The following is a 23760-nucleotide window of genomic DNA, read 5'->3' as shown; positions in this document are numbered from 1 at the left end:
AAATAATGTTTGTGAAGACATTTCACATGTCTTATTTGAATATTAAGCTTGTCGACGCCTGCGCTCTATGTTTCCTGGTCCTTTATTTGGTTGAAATCCAGCTGATTTTGTCAAATTTCACAAAAATCCCTTATCTTGACCTTTTTGGGATGTAAAAATCAACGTGTTAGAATTAAACTTTGACAAAAACAGTCTTGTTTAACTTTCTCACATGTCTTTAAGGCAACTTAAAGCATTTATTGTCTTGTAACTATGAACTTTATAATTGGGGCCAAATATGGCCCTTACCGAACTTACTCCTTTGTAATGAAAGGTTTAGTTTTTATATTAATCAGTTTTAATTTGATATTAAATAGAAATAACTTATAAATATGGATGAGTTAAAATTATTAGTTTGAAAAATGATGAGAGCGCCCTCTACAATATCAATGATGCCGGAACGTAAACAACCACTTCGCCGCGAAATTGAACTTGTTCTCTTATTTCTTGCTTATTGTTCTCTATAGTCCGCACCCCCTCTGGAAGGTCCAATTTTGGAGAATAAAACCATGGACTATACAAGTCTTTCTATGGACAGGTCAACATTTTTGTTGTAAATAAAATAAAGTATGTAAACTGGTTCCCTTCCGACTACAACACTTTGTTCGAGTGTAGCGGAATACAAGCAGATATCACTTAGTTTGTAAAATAGTAAATATGAAACCGAGTGCGGTAGGCGGAGGCAATAATCGACTTCCTGTTGTTCTGGTCAATGGTATCGGAACAATGCCGCCGAAGCGTAATTTTCCAAAAATAGAATTTTATTTTTACAAAATTTACTCCTGGATACTATATTATGAACATAAACAAGCAGCTGTCCAAGTTTGGTAGAAATCCAGGATATTTTAAGAAAGTTATTAAAATTGAAAAAACTTTAACCACAGAGTGAATATTTGTGGACGCTGCCGCCTCCGCCGACGGAATGTGGGATCGCTATGTCTCGCTTTTCGACTAAAATCGAAGGCTCTACAAAAATCAAAACAATTTTCTGAAATCAGACAAAATTCTTTGAATTAGCTTGTTTATGCTACATTGTGTAGCAGCATATTGGAAGGTTGAGATCTCATTATACATGTTTGACACCTTTCCCAGTCAGAAGCCTTTGTTCATAATCTTGTATCTTTTTTTTTTTTTAAATTGAGTCCTTTGTATGTTTCTGAGTTTAGTGTGACATATATTTACACTGAACTAGTACCAATTTTTGTTTACTGGCTAGCAGAAGCCTGCCTCAGGGTGCTGGATTTTCTGGTTGTGTTAAAGACACATTGGTGGCTTTAGGTTGTTTTCTACTCTATGGAAAGGTTGAAGTCTCTTTAACACTTTCCCTATTTCCATTCTCAATTGTATGAATGAATTACACAAGTTCACCAAGATTTTCTTTTCTATGGCAACATAAGTACTTTGTACTCTTGCGTGCCAACTATATGCTCCCATTCAAATGCATTGATCATCCACAAAAGGGGGGGTCCAGAACCCCCCTGGTTCTGCCACTGACTGATCTTTAAAGACAAACTAATAATGTTTCTATAGTCTCTTTATTACACAGGCATATATCACAATTGTTGAAATTGTACAGAAAAAAAATTGCAATTAATTCATTGTGGTAAATCTGTTATCTCGATTCTCTTCTAATGGAAATCATATACACTACAACCCAAGTGGATCATGTTCTTTCTACCTAACACAGTGGAGTAAACACAGAGAGGGGAATCATCAAAAATGTCTCTTGACCCTTGTGCCTTTTCTAAGGATTTGAAATATTATCATTTTGTTTTAATCACAGGAATTGACTCTAAGTATACAATTGACTCTAAGTATACTAATAAAAAATAAAGAAAAATTGTGTTTTGAATCAAATATTTTTTTCAGAAATCTATGAATAAATTGACCTGTCAAATGTGGACTGCCCACCTTGGCCAGGTGAAAATGACATGATCCACCTCAGTCATAGTGTATGTTACCTGTATCATATAACTTATAAATACCTAATTAATTCATATTTTATAGATTTTGTTCACATGCAAAATTATTTGTTATTTACCAACAAACTCCTGAGGGTACTCAAAGAAAATTTACATCATTTTTTACATGGCTTATTTTTGCAAATCTTGGCATGCACAATATATCAACTAACATTACAATTATTCAAAATAAAATGCTGTTAGAGCTAATTACCTACTGTATGAAGATTAAGACTTATGTTGATCTTGCTTGCTTAGTTTGTATAAAGGTTTGTGTAAACATTGTAACTAAGATTGGCATCTGCAAAAAATATAACTAGATGAAGTTAAACCTTTATATATCTTATTTGGATTTGATTTGAAATTATCAAATAATCAAACTAAACGCTTATACAAACAAAACAGCAAGCCAACCAAATTCTTTATCTACATGCATTAGGCAATTAGCTCTAAAAGGTTTTAATTCATCTTCTGCAAATGCCATTCTCAGATTGTCCCTTCTACATGAAAAGAACAAGGTTCCATAAGATTTTTCTTCTCAATTGCTCTGTAAGCCTCTGGAGAAGGTTGAAAAAATAATTATTGAAGGGTAAAACTTAATGCCCCCTCAGTTACAGCGAGGGCATATTCATTAATTCATTAATTAATGTGTGTATATTTTAATTACCAATCAAAGGATTCATGTAAAATTGATTACTTAACTGAATTGGCCGTTTCAGAATCTAATGCATTCTGGGTCATATTTTCAAAAGAGTAAACCAAAGCCTTGTGATTGGTTTAAAACGTTCTAAACAACGAAATTCAACCAATGACATAACGTTATTTTCATTTTGGGGTACAAACAATAAAATTACCCATGATGCTTTACTTTTAAAACTGAATTAATTAGACAGTATTTATTTATTAGAATGAAAAGATAATTTTTATATGTATGATTTCCATAGAAAAAAAAACACTCGTAGAAAACATCCTACCACAACTTTTGTTTACATAATTGACAACAAACAAACAAAAAGAGTTTCATGTTCTTAATGCAAGATGAAAATATCAAACGGTATATGAAATTAAATCATCATTAATGTATACAACAAATGTAGATAATTTTTTAACCTCATTTACCATGTATACTATCAGACTATATTAATGACCACTTCCTATTAAGTATGAAATTTGATATTAATAACATAAAATATTATCTCACTTTAAATTTATAAAACAAAAGGAGGGAAAGCACATCTGAGAATTTGAAAAACGGATATTTACTTTTTTTCTGGTTCTATTTAAAATCAGTGAAAATCATCTATAAGCTGTAAGATCAATCTTGCATTAATCACTAAAAAAAACTTTTTTATTTCTCACTAAACACATGTCATCCAAGCAACCATTTCTTATCATTTACACTTTGTTCAAAATGGACAAAAACAATAATATATTAATTCTAAAAGTTTTCTCTTCATTTGTACAGCAGAGGAGTTGTCTTTTTTTTATTATGACAAGTTACCTCCCATTTATGTAGTCTTGATCATCCAAATGCTTTAGTTGTGGTAAAGACAAAGATTTACAAAGTGCAAAAAAGGATTGATAATTATAATTTAACAAGGTGATTCTTGTTTTCCTACAATAAGAATTTATATTGCTTTTAATGATGAAATCAAATTTTATTCAAGATCTGTTGCTATTGGAAAACTGGACAAGAAAACAATAACACCCTTCAAGCACTTGAATGATCCCGATTGGTTTGCTGTGTGTTTTACTAAGGGACACAACTCTTACTGTACAAAAAGTTAAAGATTATGTACACGTGTCATACACAATTTATTTTTACATGTTTACATTAATAAATTGTTTTCATTTTCAACAAAATCAGACAGGAATTTTTATTAGTACATTTTTTCTTACTATAAATATGGTTATTTTGTGAAGCATTCTGCATTTATGACATTTTTCTGGAGTATAATACACATAATTTGTGTATTGATTTAAAAAAAAAAATAGTGCATCAGTTATGTATATTCTTTCCATTTGCCCTCTAAACAAAAAAAAGTTAAAAAGGACCACTAACAATACTCTAAACGTTTTACAAATATTGTAAACAGTCATTTAACATGTTTATAGAAGAAAAGATCTACATAGGATATTTTCAAATTTAAGTGTGTAAGGTAAATTAAAATAAAAGCAAATAACAATAGAAATTTATGTGATTTTCTTCAGAAATAAAATGCAATCAATAACCAGTGGCTTTTATAAATACTAAATTAAAATGCTCTATCACCTTTTTGCACTTTGGAGTGTATTTGATGTTGGCTAAACTAAATTAGCCCACATCCCTCTTTTATTTGCATAAAATTACAGGATATTATTACTGCCCTATCAAATATTCCCAAGACCAATAAGTCCATAATTAATTTGAATTTTTAATAACAATTCATGACATTGACTTAAGCTAAAAGTTTATGTTAAGAAAAGGAGAAAAAAGGGGGGGGGGGGGGGGATTTTGGCATCTTATGTGTTTTTATTCAAGTAAATGTTTTTTCTTAAAAATAAAAAAAAGTATGTGTTTGTCTGTGGTTTAATTTCTACTCTTACATGTATCAAAGACTGAAAATATTTAGTTTGTATGTTATGGTGTCATTTTGTCTTTAAATTTTGTGAGTCAGTGTAACAGGTTAGAAATTATGAATTGAAACAGCAATTTATAATTTCAATTTGCTAACGTACAGGAATTAATGGATAATATTTAACATATGAGAGAATCAATATTTATTTCAACTTTATGAATCAAGTTTAAATTATTTTTGAAGCATTTATTGTCTGGTCATTAAACACTTAATGTGAATGTATTATAGGTAGAAACTTTTCTTTACCACCTGTGTAAATTGGACCAAGATCAATCTATATCAGATTCTAACATTTCTGCTCGGTCACATAGACCATTTTCTATAAAATGTATTGTTTCAGTAAATGCATGTAATCTGTAGCAATATAATCTTGATCTTAATATAAAACATTGACACATCCAATATAATCTTGATCTTAATAATTTTTCATGACATGTCCAATATAATCTTGATCTTGATAATTTTTCATGACATGTCCAATATAATCTTGATCTTGATAATTTTTGGTGACATGTCGAAAATAATCTTGAACACAATAATTTTTCAATACATGTCCAATACAATCTTGAACTTCATAATTTTTGGTGACATGTCCAATGTAATCTGGATCTTCATAGTCTACTGTGAAACGTCAAATGCAAGACGATGAATTCACCATGTAATTTTAACAAATCAAAAGAAATAATTTATGATGGTCACTTGGAACCGTTTTTGTTCTGTTTATACAAATAACATACATACAGAGATAATTTCTGAGGTTGAATGCAGAACACATACAGATTTGAATCATGGGATAGCAAAACATCTTGCCACTAATCTTTTAGATAGTGTTTAAACAAAAACAATGAACCTTTAAAATGTATACAGATATAAAATGTAACATATAAATAAATGAATTATTCCCAGATAGGAAATTCACTCAAGATCCAGATAAAACCAGTATAATCCAGATGGTTCTAGAATGATCCAGTAATTCCTAAAATGTCTAGCCTTGCCCACTCCATTTTGGTGTCCACATTAAGGTCTATGCTCGAAAAATAAAAATGAGTGAACTTTAACATGTACGAATCACATTTTCTAAAAACAACCAATCATTGTTCTTGTTACTTGCAGCATCCGCCGCCTTCTTCTGACCGATCATGTGTTCCATTTAAGTTTATATTTCCACCAACTCGCTGTTGACCTGCTCCACCAGACTCATTTTTAGGTAATTTCTTTGCTACAATAAAAATAAGATTGTCTTTTAAATATTTTTCTTTAATGTTAAACAGAAATTAAAATCAACTTTGTTATCGACATAATAATTGCTCAATAAAAATATGCTTAGTAAAAAATCCTTGAAAGTTCAAAAGGTCAGCTGCTCTCATAAACTGTTGAAAAATTGACCCACCACTATGGTTCTAATCACAAACTAATACATGAAAACTAAGTAAATTGCAATTAACCCTCTTGCTGCCAGTTGTTTTTCAAGGTTGCATTTCATATGCCAGAAAATACGACTGCTTGACGTTTGTGAAGTGACATGCACAACAATGACGTCATTCGATATATGACTTCATGTCCTAATGACCGTTACATTTGGGAGCCATTGTAGAAATATATTTCACTTTTTAATTTTCGGTCTTTTATTTGAAAGAGGTACAGCAGTGATGAGAATCTTGCATAAATTTAAACATTGATATATGTGTCCCTTCGACAGTCGGTGTGGGCACATGTCCCTCCAATAGTAAGAGGGTTAGGTGGACATTTGATTTAGTGGCTTTTGCAAAGTATGCATATATTCATATAATTACATAGATGTGTGTTTCATTATAATACTTTATTCTGATTGGCTAACTGCACATCACATGTTATTCCTTAAGCAATTGCATTACTCAATAAAACTTATCATCCATGATAACACGTGACCCCACAATAAAGTGCACAGGTGAATCAAATAATTTTTTTTATAAAATTCATTTTTCATGATCATAGCTAAAAAAAAAAGTATTGAATGCTTCTTTTTGTAACTTCAAAGGGTTGTAAAAGCGTTGACCGTGCGCACATTTTTAGAATGAAGCGCTTCCTACAAAATGTACTTCGGTCAACGCTTTTACACCCCAATAAAGTTACAAAAAGAAGCATTCAATTCTTAAATAGAAAATTTGTATTTCCTTGTAGTATTAAATTTGTGGTTCCCTGTTCCCGCAAAATCCGTGAAAATTGGAATACAAAGAATAATAATGAATCCACAGTAGATCCACAGTAACCATGGTAACCTGTATGGTAGTTCATCAAATCACCGACAAGATTGACAACACGCTAGCTCACAAGGTCATTTTATGAAAGGAGACACTTGTATGACAGGAGACACCAAGCCAGTCTGGTTATAACCAATCAGACTTAGTTTTTTACTCCTTAATTCAGTGTTGTAGTTTGAATAGCAACAAATACTAATTTTGATGACTTTGGTTTGACCAAACGGAGCATCAACCTACCAAACGTAAGACGAATCAGACTTGTCTGAGATGAGTACTATATATATCATGGTTCTTACGAGTTAACATATTTAAACAAACGAATACGAATTTTTAATGAGTTAGACACTTGTTATATATTATTTGTAATATAAATAAAATGATTGAAATGTTTTCGGATTCCAGTTTATACACGGATTAAATAATTATTCTAATGACGGTAAGTTTTTTTTTATGGTTTTCAAGATATCATACAAATAAATTATAGTTAACAGGTTGTTTATCTCACAAACGCACATTCATACATTTAAATTGTTCGTACAAACTGCTTTTATTTATTATTTTATTACTTCCATAAAAAGATTATTTTAGAACAGAACACTTCACAGTGTCTGAGATAACAGGTAATTAGATTTACTGTGTATAAGCTATTCATAAACCCTACAGTTCTTTCTTACCTATTGCCAAAAATATATCATTTACATTCATGGCTGTCTTAGCTGATGTTTCCATAAATAATAAACTGTTTTCTTCAGCATACGCTTGTGCTTCCTAAAAAAAAATATAAAAAATAAACATAAATAACAATTCTTTTACATATATCATGTATATAGATATAAGAAGATGTGGTATGAGTGCCAATGAGACAACTCTCCATCCAAGTCACAATTAATAAAAGTAAAGAATTGTATGTCAAAGTACGGTTTTTCAATACAGAGATTTGTCTCGCACCGAACAGCAAGCTACAAAGGGCCCATATTGGAATATATAAGAAAATCTTTGCCTCGCACAACTCATACTTGATAAAGATTTTAACTGCCACAATAAAAAGCTTGACAGTATATAAAGACACTTATCTTTCGTTGAAGACTTTTTTACATCTATATGCCATTTGGGAGTTTTTGTTGTTGGATTGCTGTCCCATCATGAATGCACATATCAATGTTGATCAGTTATGAATTGAATATTTCTCAATATCTTTATTTATTGGACATGCAAGATTAGATATTCTTTTTATTACATTGACCAAGGACATATGGAAATGAAAAAGAAAATCACTATAAATATCTTTTTCTAGACATTCTTATTTATTTTGAAACATCTTGACATAAAGTATCTATATATAGCGGATAATTTACGCAGGTGTAAAATTTCGAGATTTTCATTGAATAAGGTATACCAAATATTTTGGCGGTTATCATTTTGGCAGATTTAAATTTTTTAACAATATCATTGCATGTACACTTTAAAATTGGAGAAATTTATTTTGTCAATTTTTTCTATCGGCGAAAATAACCCACTATATGTTACCCATTGTTGTATGACTTTTTTTTTTGTTCTGTGCTGACCTGCCCTCAAATTCTCAATGATCATGATGATTATTGCATTTTGATTAATAAATCTTCTATACAAACTACAAATATATGATAATTATTTCAGTGGAATTAGAAGAGAGTACTCACATCAAATTCTACCATTCTTTTGTTGGCCAGATCTGACTTGTTCCCTGCTAAAGCAATAACAATATTGGGACTAGCTTGTCTCTGTAACTCTTTCACCCATGTCTTGGCCCGTCCAAATGTGTCCTGGAAAGATAAAACATACACAATTATTGTAATCCAGAACAGTAGAGCATCTAAAGGTTTGTATAACTAAATGTCTATTACATTATCAACCAGTTATGAAAAATGTTAATTTAAAGGTACCAAGACTGTGTTAATATATATTCTGTATAATCTTCACTGATATAGCATGATGGTCTTAAAGTATACATGCTAAGTACAGACGTTGTTTTTCATCTTAATAACCTCTTAAACAGTGTAACCTGCCTGATTCGACACCTGAGTATTTCAACATCCTGCTTTAACCAACACATTTTCATGGTCCCAAAATGTGCCTATCCTTGCAGAGTATACCTACACCCTGCTTAATCCAACATTTATTTCTGGTCCCCCAGTGTGTGTCAGATTACAAAGGTTGCACTGTAGTATTCTTTTATTTTTCTTTTAGAAAATTACTTTTATACTGTTAATTCTAATTTTGGTGATATACATTTGAGGTGGCTTGGTACTTATACATCCAGTCATTGTGTTATGGTAAATTTTTGTATTCTTGTTATTCATTTTTGTTTATGTGCTTTGTTTATATGTGATCAAGTTTATAACACAATTGTGACTGTTGTACCCCTATTTTTGTCATTTATATCTAATATGTCTGTATTGTTTTGTTCACACATTGTTGTCAATATAATGGAGTTTTATGCAACTGTCATACAAGTGAGCTAGTTAGCTATAAAACTAGGTTTAATCCACCATTTTCTACATTTTATTTACTTTTTCATATACTATAAATTCACACATACTCAATATGTCAATAAACATGATAAAAGATTTAGAAATTTGTACAAGACCTTGATCTTATTTTTGAAATAAACATAAAATTCGAACAAATAATGTAGTCATGACCGTGCTTACAATGCTTTCAAGATAAATAATATTTCAAAGGGAATATTTTCTCTAACAATTATTTATCAGTCTGAGTCTTGACATTACTGATATAAACTTTTGACATAAATACTTCAAAAATCCTACAAAAATTATGAACTGACAGGCAGAAAGAATTTTTACAATTAACTCCTGAAAAGTAGCATTGATTTTCTATTGACACCTGAGGCCCCTCATGGGGGGGTCCTAGTAATCACATAATCACCATTTTTTTGCCAATATAATCACATAATCATTAAATATTTGCTTATCTTTAGTAATCAAATAATCATAAACTAAAAATACAGTCCTAGGTAATCAAATAATCATGAAATATTTGGCTTAATAATCAAATAATCATTAAAAAAACGGCCAAGTAATCACATAATCAAAAACCCCATGAGGGCCCTCACACCTGGACTCGCCTTCATGAAAACCCTGAGCCTAAATAACCATTCATATCCTTACCATTGTACATGTGTAATATTTAATATCCATCAGTCAACACTTTTATAAGGTCATGCATACTGAATCTGCCTTTATGACCTTTTTGAAAGAATAGTAAAGAACAGATGTCACACAAAATGCAAATGTCTTTTTATAACTACTTGTTGAACTTGAGAAGTGTTTGGAACCAGTTTAAAGTTACCGTATAGCGGGTTATTTTCCCTGGTGTAAAATTTTGTGATTTTCATCGAATAAGGTATAAGAAATATTTTTGTGTTTAATATTTTGGCAGATTCAAAACTTTTATCAATAACTTTGCATGTGCACTTTTAAATTGGCAGAATTTTTTTGATGATTTTGTTTTATCTGAGAAAATAAGCGAAATTTACACCCCGCGAAAATAACCTTCTATACGGTATTTAAAGTTAACATTATGTACTTGATTAGTGATGTCATAAACAACAATGGCGGCCTGTGCGCCTCTGTAGTACATTGGTGCTAAACTGTGGTATCTTTCTTGTCCAGCTGTGTCCCAGATTTCGAACTTTACTGTTGTGTCATCTAAACAGACTGTCTGTGTTAAAAATGCAGCTGAAAAAAAACCAAAAATAATAAAATATAAAGTTAAAATCCAAGAAGTCACACATGTAGGTTTTATTAGAACTGATAATTATCTGTCGTTGTCACAAAATTGAGTTCAACATATGGTGATAGAATATTATGTAATAAATTTGAACTTCAATTTTATATAACATGTATAAGGCCATAAAAAAGTATGTGTGTTTACTGTACTATTATTGTGTATAATTCGGAGTTAAGTATGATGTACATTATCAGTTTACTAGTATAGATATTTGTTTAGGGGCCAGCTGAAGGACGCCTCTGGGTACGGGAGTTTCTTGCTGCATTGAAGACCTATTGGTGACCTTCTATTGTTGTCTGCTTTATGGTCGGGTTCTTGTCTCTTTGACATATTCCCCATGTCTCAATTTTATTAGATAGTATATAAATTCTACGTCCCATTCTTATTTCTGGGGTTTAATTTAGACAGAAAGCTATAATATACAAAGGCTTACCTCCAATTTTGAATGGTACTACATGGATAAAACCAGAGGACTCCGAACATCTTGCAAAAATTCAAAAACATTAGGAGCGAACTTTTTTACAAATTACAAATTGCTGACTATGCGGTATGGGCTTTACTCATTGTTGAAGGCCGTTCGTAGACCTATAGTTGTTAATGTCTGTGTCTTTTTGGTCTTTTGTGGATAGTTGTCTCATCGGCAATCATACCACATCTTCTTTTTTAAATACTTGAATAGAGTTGTCTCATTTGCACTCATACAACATCTTCTTATATCTATTTTGATCTGTTTATAATAAGAACTATATACATTTAATTAAATTTTACCTTGCATTCTTCATTGTTCTTATAAAATTTCCCCAGGGTTTAATTTAAACAGAAAGCTATAATAAACAAACACTCACCTCCAATTGTACTCTCCTGGTATTCATGAAATTGTCCTTTTACAAATCGTAGAACCAAGCTAGACTTGCCTACAGCAGATTCTCCTAGAAGTACTAGTTTAAACTGACATATTTTGCCTTGTGCTTGCCCATTTGGTCTTTGGGCACCAGGACGGTTTGCCATCCTATGGCTGTTCCCTCAGTATGTCTTGTAATCGTTGTATGTAACGCCTATCTAACTAAAATGATAAAACGACTGTTAATTATATATAAAGTCCATCAAATATTCAGCATTTACATTAACTTATTGTTGTTGGAACAAACTTTTATTGATGAATATTTCTAATTCTAATTCTAATGCAACAACGTTTGTAATGTTCATTTTGATTGGATAATGTCACTTTTCTTTGACAATTGATGCTATGGGACGTATGCGCAAGCGCAGACGGCATATGACAGATTTTAATTTATACATGTTTTAACATTGTTTTCTGTCAGTTTCATTAGAATGGAGATAACAATATTGTATTCTAAGCTCCGACGGCATCAATTGGGGAGCGTCGCCAGTAAACTTAATTTGCGACCATCAAATCCCCAATTGATGCCGTCGGAGCTTAAAATACAATACAGTTATCTCTTAAGTAGTTTGCTTATATCATATATATGTTTTGGGGAATATGTAACATCACAATCCCAAGTTACATAGTAATTGAGTGGTTTCCATTTATTGCTAATTTTCGCATTTGTTTTTCGCATAGTGCGCAATTTGCTCTCGTGTTCATGGTGTTGTACTGTTTCACCTCTGGCCAAGGTCAGGGATTTGTATTGTTTACTATTTTGACATGTTTGAACTTTTTATTATGCAGCTTGCTATGCAGTGCCAGTATGATATTTTCTTTTTCATGTTGAAAGGCATACCATTATGATAATGAGACCTATAGTTGCTCACATTTACATGTATGACTTTTGGTCTTTAGTAGAGTATTGCCTTTAAACATGTTAAAATAGCAATCCTACCACATCTCTTTATTTTATACACGGTTAAATCTACTTGTTGCTAAATAATTTACACAAATCAGTAAGCACTTCAAAGGAAGAGAAGGAATAACAATGACGTGTGGACTTACAAAAAAGGTTTGGCTGATTATGGATGATATTGATTGCCATGCAAAGCGATCATCACCTATTGTGAATGATGAGAATAACAGCCTGCGTAGATCATCATGATCATGTGAATCCCAACTTTATAATGATATAGTCACTATTGCATATTAAATTTTGAAAATTTAAGGGGAACGCGGAGAAAGGCATGAAACATTGACAACATCAGTAAAACATTGTAAATAATTCGCCGTTTCAGAATCTAATGCATTCTGGGTAATATTTTCAAAAGTGTACACCAAAGCGTGGTGATTGGTTTAAAACGTCCCAAACAATTAAAATGCAGCCAATGACGTGACGTTATTTTCATTTTGGGGTACGAACAATGAAATTACCCATAGTGCTTTAGATTCTGAAACGGCCTATTAAAGTTTACTCATGCCCATCATGTCTTTCATGTGTGACAGGATTGCATCTCTTAACAAATGTGGTAGATACTTAGTCAGCAGTTACTTAATGCACTGCCTTGTAACACAAAGGTATGTTTGAGACAAAGATGATTTTGTATGTAGAATCATGCTCTCCCATAGTCCAAGATTACTTTGGCTGTTTTGCAAGACAAGCTGGGGCCATGGGACGTCAGAGCTCCTCCCATATCAAAAAGTGGATATTTGCCCACCCAAAATAGATGTGCTGCTTCGTCACTTCTGGTCAGGGTTGGCAAAGTATTACCCGCCCAGGAATTCCTGGGTGGGAAAACCGGGGTTTTCCCGGGCTGGGCAATACTCCCAGAAATGGGGAATACTGGGCATTACTGGGCAATATGATTTTTTAAGCTTATTTTAACATAAAATAGTAAAGTCTTGGTGTAATTTTATAGTATAACAGCTAAATATATACTTTTTATACTGATAACCATTGACAGTCATTTCTAAAAGAATGAAAAATTCAATTTCATTCCCTTCTATGTAGACAGAATACAAGATTTGCACATTTAAGGAAACCTTGTTAATTACCAAGCATTGTTTCAATAATCCATACTTTGAAAAAAAAATTATTGCAATGTTTAAGTGAATTGTTAATTTCAAATGTTTTACATTCATACCTTTGTGATATTGCTAAATAAACACCCTAAGGGGTCATGCTATTAATACTTATAGAATTGAAAGGGCTGATTATTGTTACATAAACAAATCTGCATTCTAATCTGAATAATTACTTACTAATTAGTGACAGTACATATACATTATTTAAATGTACTTTTTCTTACATGTAATTGTTAATTCTTAATAGGAGTTATATTTATTTAAAAAAAAGTTTTTTGCTTTATGATTTACAGTTTTTACCAATACAGACAAACAAAAAAGGTTATATATATATCTTAAATGTATAAAATTTGTGTTTGATCACTGAATCCTCTATAAAATTCAGACCAGTATTTTATATTACCCGATATTGCCCAGTATTACCCACAAAAACCCAGTAAAACCCGGGTTTTCCCAGTATTTCCCACTGGGCTGGGCAATACTCATAAAACCCGGGTTTTTGCCAACCCTGCTTCTGGTGCCGACTGGCGGCCTTGGAATAATAAATATCGGGCATTAATCTGTTCATTTTTCATTTATCTCTTCATTTATGTAAGTTTCACCTACATGTACCTGCCAACCTTTATTTTCCCTTATTTTAACAGTTTTCACAGAGACCCATCGATTTCTGCATTTTGACTTTCATTTTCAAAGATTATCATGTGACCTTTTCAAAGATTATCATGTGACCTTTTCAAAGATTATCATGTGACCACGAGAAAACAAGTGATGATTTATGCAAATGACCATATTCTAACACCTCGTTCATTTACAATGCAAGTAATCTTAATGTCCGAGAGCTTCCAATTGTTAACATGGTTGGCACTAAATGCTTAATACCAGTCTCCTGTAAAGGAGGTGAAAATCGTGGTTGGTTACTATATGTTAAATATCGATCTCCCATAAAGGTTTTAAGTAAATTTATGAAAATCTAGAATAATACTGATGTATAAGTTTATGGTATCAATATCAGTTTATAATGTAATGACATACATAGAATTGTCTTATGACTTGTTGTTACATGCATCTTTATTTCATTTATATGTTGTTTTAATATATTATAATTTATGTATTTGGATCAAGCCTCTATTGTGCTCTTTCCAATAAAATATTGAATTGAATTGAATAAAGGAGGTGATAAAAGAATTATTATTTTGCATATTTGAGTCTCGAGGTCGCAAAATCCCACATAACTTGAATGAAGTCCATTTGAAAATAAAAGAAAAATGTCTGAATCAAATGTCTCGAATTTGACTTACACAGTCATCTCAGTACCAGAATCTATGACAAACGAGACGATTTTAATTTTGAAATCATAAATTTCCCCCACCTTAGTAGCAATATACCAACTTCACCTGCATATGGGATATATATTTCCCAACTTATTCGATATTCAAGAGCTTGCAGCTCCTACTCAGACTTTGTAATATGTCATCAGTGTCTGAGTAGAAAGTTGATGAAACAGGGGTATGTCAAAGAACGTCTCGTTCTTTTTCTAAAAAAGTTCATCGGAAGGTACCAAGACCTTGTTGATACATGTAAATATTCCGTATCAACTTCTCAAATAATACACGATGGTCTTGATGTATAGATTCTTCGTACTGATGTTGTTTATCATCTTAACAACGTGTTTTATAGTTCTTTCATTTGTCTTTGTTCTATTATTAATATTACTTTTACTGTTGAATGGTTTCATGTGATATCCGTTTCACGTGGCTCGGTACTTATACATCTCGTCAATGTGTTTGTATTGGCTTTCATTTTTTTGTGGTTTGTTTTGTATTTGCGACTTTTTGTATTTCTTCGTTCTTATAACGTGACTCTGTACTTTAAAAGATCCTGTCAGTATGATATTGTTCTATTATATGTCATTATGATATATTTCTATTATGAATTACAATATACGTTGAACCACAAACGTCAAAATCATTCAATCGCGTAGTGGAATTAACTATTTTTGGATTCTTATAAATTCTATATATAACTTTTGGACTAGTTTAAATCTCGGTCTATTTCTTAAATTTATTCTTACATACTTTTGATTTTTTAACCCTGTATGCTAACATTCCCATGAAAATTTTTAAAATTGTTTGTACGCACATTGAACGACAAATTTATGTGACGTATAAAATTTTCTGACGTCAGACACTCAAATCAATAACTGTGTTCGTAGATAGATGTTTTTGTGTTCTGTTAAATTGTTCCTTTTAAAATTGTTAAACGATGATGACTGATGTACCCATATTTTGACTATTATATTCATTGTGTCTGTTTATTTAACGCATCAATGTAAAAATATCGGAAATTGATGAGACTGTCATTAAAGTGAGAGGGTTAGCGCTATAGAACCAGGTTTAATCCACCATTTTCTACATTTGAAAATGCCTGTACCAAGTCAGGAATATGACAGTTTTTGTCCATTCGTTTTTGATGCGTTTTGTTATTTGATTTTGCCATGTGATTATGGACTTTCCCAATTGATCTTCCTCGAAGTTCAGTATTTTTGTGATTTTACTTTTCACCAGTCAGAGCTCAGACATAAACAAGTCTATTTCTGTTTTTGACTTAAAGAAGTCAAAACATGTATTCTTTATAAAAATGTGTTTTCAATTTTAGACTTATCTAAGTCACAAAATGACAGACTTGTTTAGGTCTATTTATGTTGATGAAAAAACTTAACTTGACTTGGTGGCCAAACTACACCACCTTTGACAGTAAAAACCTGTCTGAGAGTTCACAAGGACTTGATCTATTTATATTTAATTATCTAATTGAACATCCTTACTAAACACAGATGTTTTACCTCATTAAGTGTGGATCCAGGTGGTTGCATTGTAAGGTTAATTAACATGATCCCTGATTTTTCAGACTCTCATTCATATTTTTCTTTAGAAGACAAGGCATTGGCTTTCAATGTTGTCATTATTTGATTTAGATGCATGACCTTTTTATAAGTATGCGTGGGTCTTGAAGTTGACCAATTTTGGTAACTTATCGACTTGTAGGAGTTGATATTTGCAACTTTTTGATTCTGGTCAATCATTTCTTGCTTAACAATATTTGACTTATTTAAGTCGTATTTTGTCTTGCATTAAAGGGAGACAAATCTTAAAACTTACAAATTTAGACATCTATAAGTCAAAAGCAGATTCAGACTTATTTATGTCTGAGCTCTGACTGTTCACTGTGAAATCTGTCTAAATATGAGAAAATATAGATTGGCAGGTAGGTGAAACTTACATAAACGAAGAGATAAATGAACAAGAGCTGTCAAAATGACAGTAAACCGGTTTCTTTAACATTTATTTGTGTTCTGGCATTTATCAATATTACAAGGACCAAAACTCCTAATGGGAAATTTTAAAAGGTTTGGTTGAACGGTTCATGAGTAAATGCATGGACACAACATTTTTTAAACTTTCAATAACTGTAACTCCTGAATGGTAAAAGTCAAAATCGTCATTATTGAACTTGACCTCCATTTTGTTGTCAGTAACAACATATTAAAATTTTAAAAGGTTTGGTTGACTGGTTCATGAGTAAATGCACGGACACAACATTTTTTAAACTTTCAAGAACCGTAACGTAACTCCTGAACAGTAAAAGTAAAAATTGTCATTATTGAACTTGACCTCCTTTATGTTGTCAGTAACAACACATTAAAATTTTAAAAGGTTTGGTTGAACGGTTCATGAGTAAATGCACGGACACAACATTTTTTAAACTTTCAAGAACCGTAACTCCTGAACGGTAAAATTCAAAATCGTCATTATTAAACTTGACCTCCATTTTGTTGTCAGTAACAACATATTAAAATTTTAAAAGGTTTGGTTGAACGCTTCATGAGTATATGCAAGGAAAACATTTGGTTGCCGCTCGCCCGCCCGCCGTACATCCCCAAATCAATAACCGACATTTTTGACACAAAAATCCGGTTAAAAATGAACAGATTAGGCCACACCAATTTGATTCCTTGTTCGACGGACCCGCCCGCACCTATTATTTTCAAAACAGATTTTTTTTATTTTTTTTATATTCCCGCTTCCCGCATCCGGATATGTAAACATGTCTATTTCCCGCACCGTTTTTTTGAAAATATTATAAAAAGATATCAACATTGGTTTCTTTCCCCTTACTTATATTCCCTATCCAAAATGTTCCGTTGTTAGAATAAAGTACAAAGAACTTCTGAAGGATTTGCCTTCAACTGCAATTATATTGTATGCTGGCAAAACAAAACTATCTATAGCCGCTGCATGTTTATGTACCTGTCCTGATTGATTCAGGGGCCTGTCGTTCAGCAGTTATTATCGTTTGTTGATGTTGTTCATTGATATTTTCCCGTTGAATATATAAATTAGATTGTTGGTTTTCCTGTTCGAATTGTGTACGCTAATAATTTTGGGATCCTTTATAGCTTGCTGTTTGGTCTGTATCAAAGCCCTGTGTAAAAGGCCGTACTTTGACCTGTGTTTGTTATTGTCAGGTTGAGAACAACCCTCCCTCAGACAAGGGGTCATTTTACTGATGTAGAAAAGAAAATAGAAATACCAAGGATTTGTATAGTTCTTCTATACAAAAACTTTGAAAATTTGGAATTTTGTACTCAAAAAGGGGAGAGTTACATCATATTTTAAACAACTTTTTCTAAAAGAGGGGTTTACTTATTTTGAATAATATTAAACTGTTTAAGTAAATGTGTTAATTTAACATGGTTAAAGTCCAGGAATATTACAAAATTCTTGGCCATGTTTTGACCATTTAATACTAGCTATAGATAGATATATAGTTCTTTGAGAAAATATGAGCCCTTTTGTACAAACAAATATATTATAACTTATATGATCCATCATAAAACATGTAAAAGGGATATTTATAAAATTAAGAGGTTGCCCCCAAACTGATTATGACTTGGATGGAGAATTGTATCATTGTCAGTCACACATACATAGACCAGATTTAATTATTTCTTGGTGAACAGGGAAAAAATACTTCAGAAATTAAAAAATGTCAAAGTACAAGTTATAAATCAAGTTTTAATATTATCAAAACCTACTATTTTATGTTTACAAAAAAAAAATATAATCGCTCGCCTTAACTTTTCAAGCTTCGCCTCAAAAAATTTCAAATTAAATATTTGTTTATTAAAATTTTCAAATCGCTCGCTCGCCCCAAATTTTGGAGTCCAAAAATCTGTAGAACAAGAAATTAATTTGGTGTGGCCTTAATGCCCGATTTATATAATTCCAAGGCAGCCAGTTGGCACCAGAAGCGACGGAGCAGCGCCTCTATTTTGGGGTGGGCAAATATCCACTTTTTGATATGGGACGAGCTCTGATGTCCCACAGCCCCAGCTTGTCTGGCAAATCAGCCGTTGGACGTCAGAGTAATCTGGGACTAGCTCTTCGGTTACTGTACTCATGGCATCAGACAACATTCCAGCAAAACATGTGGAGCGGAAATATTGTGACGCTATGATAGATAATCACCAACTATTTTTTATCTTTAAATTATAGTTCTTTAAAATTGGACAGATCACTGCAAAGATATTTTTTGTCATTAGACATATAACAGTTGTGATACAACATAAAAACTGCTTGTTGATGGTGCCAGCAAGAAGTGTTAAACGCATTCAATGGCAAGTCTATGTATAATTTATCGTTTCACGCGATCTCGGTTGTTTGTTTGATATATTTTGGAGGCTAAAACACATGATCAAAAAATGTAAACACGGAAGACGGGTTATTTTTGGCATTGACATTTATCGATTTAGCTTATAAAAATGTCATGATTTGTGGGCTTCGTGGACTAATTTTGGACCATCTTTGACATTTTCTTACCAAAAATAAAATAAATCAGCTATAAGGGCTTTGACTGTCAATGTACAGATGGCGAAAATGTCTAATTAATTCACGTAATGCCCCCTTTCTACGTAGATACACCCTCCTTTGAGATGTAGCCAAATCACTGCTTACCGGAAAATGGTCCGAATAAACTGAAATCGTTTTCAAATTAATAAAAAACAAGGTAAAATTGTTGGAGTCGATTTTTATTTTGGATTTCTAGACTTTAATCGTTTATTTTATATACGAGTTTTGTTTATAACCATTGTGAAATCACTGTAATCAAAGTTACATTTTGCGTAGTGATATCATCATATGACGGACACCATGATTTATCAAATTTAGACCCCGCATTTATGACATCATACAGGAAATCGTGTTTTCTTCTGCTATTTGTTTCCATTACGAGGTTTACCGAGTGTTTTAAATTTAGAACATTTGTGTCAAGGATGCCATCGTTGGCCGTTCCACGGAGGGATCATGATAATTATAGACCAATAGCAGTTTTGCCTTGTCTCTCAAAAATCATAGAACGACATATAGCTAATAGTTTGTATATATATTTTTAAATAGTAATGACCTTCTTAATACTACACAGTCAGGTTTCATACCTAAACATTCGTGTACTACTGCACTTACTAAATTAGTAGATGAATGGTTGGCAAATATAGATAATGGAGAGATAAACGGAGTTATATTTTTAGATTTAAAGAAATTTTTGATCTGATTTTAAATCATATAATTTTATTGAAAAAACTTGAATATTATAATGTTTCAAATTGTACACTAGACTGGTTTAAGTCATACTTGTTTGAACGAAGCCAACAAGTTAAGGTCAATAGCGTCATGTCTAATACTAAATGCATAAAAACTGGGGTACCACAAGGTTCTATCCTGGGCCCTCTGTTATTTATTTTATATATCAATGATTTACCACTTAATATAGAACATTCATTAATAGATTTATATGCAGATGATTCTACATTACATTGTAAAGGTAATAATTTACTTCAGTTAACTTCTAACCTTCAAAATGATATTCATGTAATTGAAAACTGGTGTTCGCAAAATTGTATGAAATTTTAAATGCCAAAAAGTGTAAATCAATGATTGTTGGTTCAAAACAAAGACTTTGTTCAACTGGAAACAGTTTAGATATCAATATTTCAAATGAGCAAATAGAAAATGTAGATTGTGAAAAACTTCTTGGTTTATATATTGACAAAAAACTAAATTGGAATCAGCAGATAGATAAAATGTCATGTACTATATCAAACAGAATCAATTTATTACAAAAGATAAGAAAATATTTACCTATGCATATACGTATTATCTATTTTAATGCTTATATTCTGCCATTATTTGATTATTGTTGCAATATATGGGGAAGCTGTTGTGAAAGTGGAATAAATAAACTTAATAAGTTATTAAAGAAATCTGCTAGGGTTATAGTAGAAGCTGACATAATGACATCATCCAGTTTATTGTTTAATAGTTTACGCTGGTTAAATGTGGAAAAACACATTCAATACCAAAAGGCAATACTTGTATTTAAATCATTAAATGGATATAGGAAGATGTGGTGTGAGTGCCAATGAGACAACTCTCCATACAAATAACAATTTAAAAAGTAAACCATTATAGGTTAAAGTACGGCCTTCAACACGGTGCCTTGGCTCACACCGAACAACAAGCTATAAAGGGCCCCAAAATTACTAGTGTATGGTTCCTAACTATTTACAAGAAAATTTTCATTTTACTGATAATCAAAATTATAACTTACGTTCAGCTGATGAAAAACTATTAAATCTTCCAAAACCAAAAAACAAATTTTTTAAAGAAAACATTTACATATTCAGGTTCTCAAATATGGAACAGTTTACCAAATGAAATAAAAATGAGTAATACACTTGCATCTTTTAAAACAAAATGTTACAAATTTTTCATCAATTGTGCAAATTAATATGCTTTTTCATTATTATTTAAATACAATTGTATATTGTGTATAATATAACTTTATAATACTCTATGTACTTATAAATATGTTATTATTATATTTTGAGGACTCTCAGGAAGATTAGTTTTAACTAATGGGATCATCCTCTTGAAATAAAGATTATTTATTTATTTATTTATCAGACGATCAATGGGAGCATATAGTTGGAACCCCCCTTCCACTTACTCTAGGTTGGGAACCCGGGCCCCTGTTTTTAAAATGGCTGGATCGCCCCTGTACCAGGATTGTAATTTAGTACGCCAGACGCGCATCATTCAGTGATATAGGCACTTGTCTCACAATTTTCCCCCTTTATACCTTAATTTATAGAATTTTTTTTCTGAGACGATTGCCTGTGATCAGTGACGCTCATATATTTATAATTAAAGCCGAACAAGTACAAAGTTGAGGGGGCAGGACCTTTATCGGGACTCCGGGATCGGGTGTTTTTAAGCACGATATTTAGGGATTGACCCTTTTTGGGATCCAGGAATTCTGTTTTTCGGATTTCGGGATTACGTAAGTTGAGGCCCGGGATTTCGAGATTACTTGGTTTTATGCCCGGGATTTCGGGATCAGGACCCCTCCTACCCCCCCCCCCCCCCCAATCAAAGTCAAAGAGCAGTGATATTGGTGGTCCACATGAAAATCTCAAGGCCATAGGCGGCCCCAGGGGGTTTCGTGGGAAAAATATGGTTGATTATATAGAGAATCATTGAAGGCTGACTGGAGCACCCCCCCCCCCTTTTGTGGGTCAGTCAGCGGGCCCCCTTAGGAAAAGTTCTGGATCCGCCACTGATTAGGCTGCTTTTGGAGTCACAAATAAAGAAAATTCGATTTTTAGTATTAAGCATGACACGTGCGTACGTGCAAGTCAAATTATTTTGCCGCGAAAACGGGAAATGAAGTCTAGCGGCGCGCGCGCGGAACTCGGGAAATTACAAAATACTGAGAATTGCTTACGTACATAGTGTAAGCGGGGACGGGAATCTGACAAAACAGTAATCGGGATCTGGGATCAGACCCTCCCTCCAATGAGACCCCCTTAATTTATAGGGGATGTCGCTGGAGTTCTGTTACCCTACTCTTTTCATATATATCTAATCATTCAAATTTTAAAAATGTATACCTTTTTATACGCCCGTCGTCTTTTAGACGGGACGTATTATGGTATACCGTTGTCTGTCCGTCCGTCCGTGCGTCTGTCCGTCCGTCGTCCACACTTCGGACAATAACTCAAAAACACTTTCACCAATTTCCATGAAACTCAAGTGAATTGTTTATATCTATTGACGTAAGCTCCCTTTCGTTTTTTTTTTAATGTCAGATTTTAAGTTTTGGATTTATTGGGCTTTATTCATAAAAAAGGGGGGATTTTCAACACTTCGGACAATAACTCAAAAAGGCTTTCACCAATGTCCATGAAACTTTGATGAATTGTTTATATCTATTGATGTAAGCTCCCTTTCAATTTTTATAAATTTCACATTTTAAGTTTTGGATTTATGGGGCTTTATTCATAAAAAAAAGGGTGATTTTCAACACTTCGAACAATAACTCAAAAAGGCTTTCACCAATGTCCATGAAACTTTGGTGAATTGTTTATATCTATTGATGTAAGCTCCCTTTCAATTTTTATAAATTTCAGATTTTAAGTTTTGGATTTATGGGGCTTTATTCATAAAAAAAAGGCGGATTTTCAACACTTCGGACAATAACTCAAAAAGACTTTCACCAATGTCCATGAAACTTTGGTGAATTGTTTATATCTATTGATGTAAGCTCCCTTTCAATTTTTATAAATTTCAGATTTTAAGTTTTGGATTTATGGGGCTTTATTCATAAAAAAAAAGGGAGATTTTCAACACTTCGGACAATAACTCAAAAAGGCTTTCACCAATGTCCATGAAACTTTGGTGAATTGTTTATATCTATTGATGTAAGCTCCCTTTCAATTTTTATAAATTTCAGATTTTACATTTCCGTGTTATGAATTTTTATGCTTAAAAAAGGGGGGATTTTCCAATTTTGGGACAATAACTAACACTTTCACAAAATTTTATGCAACTTTGATAAATTGTTTATATCTATTGACATAAGCTCCCTTTCCATTTTTATAAATTTTAAGTAATGAATTTTTATACTTAAAAAAGGGGGATTTTATGAAACTTTGGTGAATATATTAATGTAACATCCCTTTTGATTTGTATATATATTTCTAGTTTATCATATAAATTCATTTAAAGCATAAAAGACAAGTTAAA

At 32.2% G+C, this 23760-nt stretch overlaps 1 protein-coding gene across 2 annotated transcripts; it reads right to left on the bottom strand.

Moving 5' to 3' along the window:
• Positions 1-1558: 1558 nt before the first annotated feature.
• On the bottom strand, positions 1559-19653 carry LOC139503754 (ras-related protein Rab-5B-like). 2 transcript variants are annotated; one of them, XR_011659185.1, is made up of 7 exons: positions 19498-19653; positions 11493-11710; positions 10444-10595; positions 8538-8660; positions 7533-7626; positions 2597-5837; positions 1559-2420 (listed from the first exon to the last, which is right to left on the bottom strand). XR_011659185.1 is itself a non-coding variant. In XM_071293608.1 (6 exons), the coding sequence occupies exons 2-6, from the start codon at positions 11653-11655 to the stop codon at positions 5722-5724; spliced, it is 648 nt and encodes a 215-aa protein (XP_071149709.1). In that variant the 5' UTR covers positions 11656-11710; positions 19498-19648; the 3' UTR covers positions 1559-5721. The 2 variants fall into 2 exon arrangements, 1 of the variants encoding a protein (XP_071149709.1); XM_071293608.1 differs by having other exon boundaries at positions 1559-5837; positions 19498-19648.
• Positions 19654-23760: the final 4107 nt, after the last annotated feature.

This window comes from Mytilus edulis, chromosome 14 (assembly GCF_963676685.1).
Source record: "Mytilus edulis chromosome 14, xbMytEdul2.2, whole genome shotgun sequence".
Classification (NCBI taxonomy): domain Eukaryota; kingdom Metazoa; phylum Mollusca; class Bivalvia; order Mytilida; family Mytilidae; genus Mytilus; species Mytilus edulis.
This window is presented reverse-complemented; position numbering and strand designations above follow the sequence as displayed.

Bases quoted from the DNA above. Each gene is read 5' to 3' on its own strand.
- LOC139503754 (XM_071293608.1), bottom strand. From the start codon at position 11,655: ATGGCAAACCGTCCTGGTGCCCAAAGACCAAATGGGCAAGCACAAGGC. The intron at 10,596-11,492 runs GTGAGTGTTTGT...GTTTTTTTTCAG, and splicing joins CCAGGAGAGTACAATTGGAG to CTGCATTTTTAACACAGACA. The intron at 7,627-8,537 runs GTGAGTACTCTC...ATTTTTTTTTAG, and splicing joins AAAGAATGGTAGAATTTGAT to GAAGCACAAGCGTATGCTGA.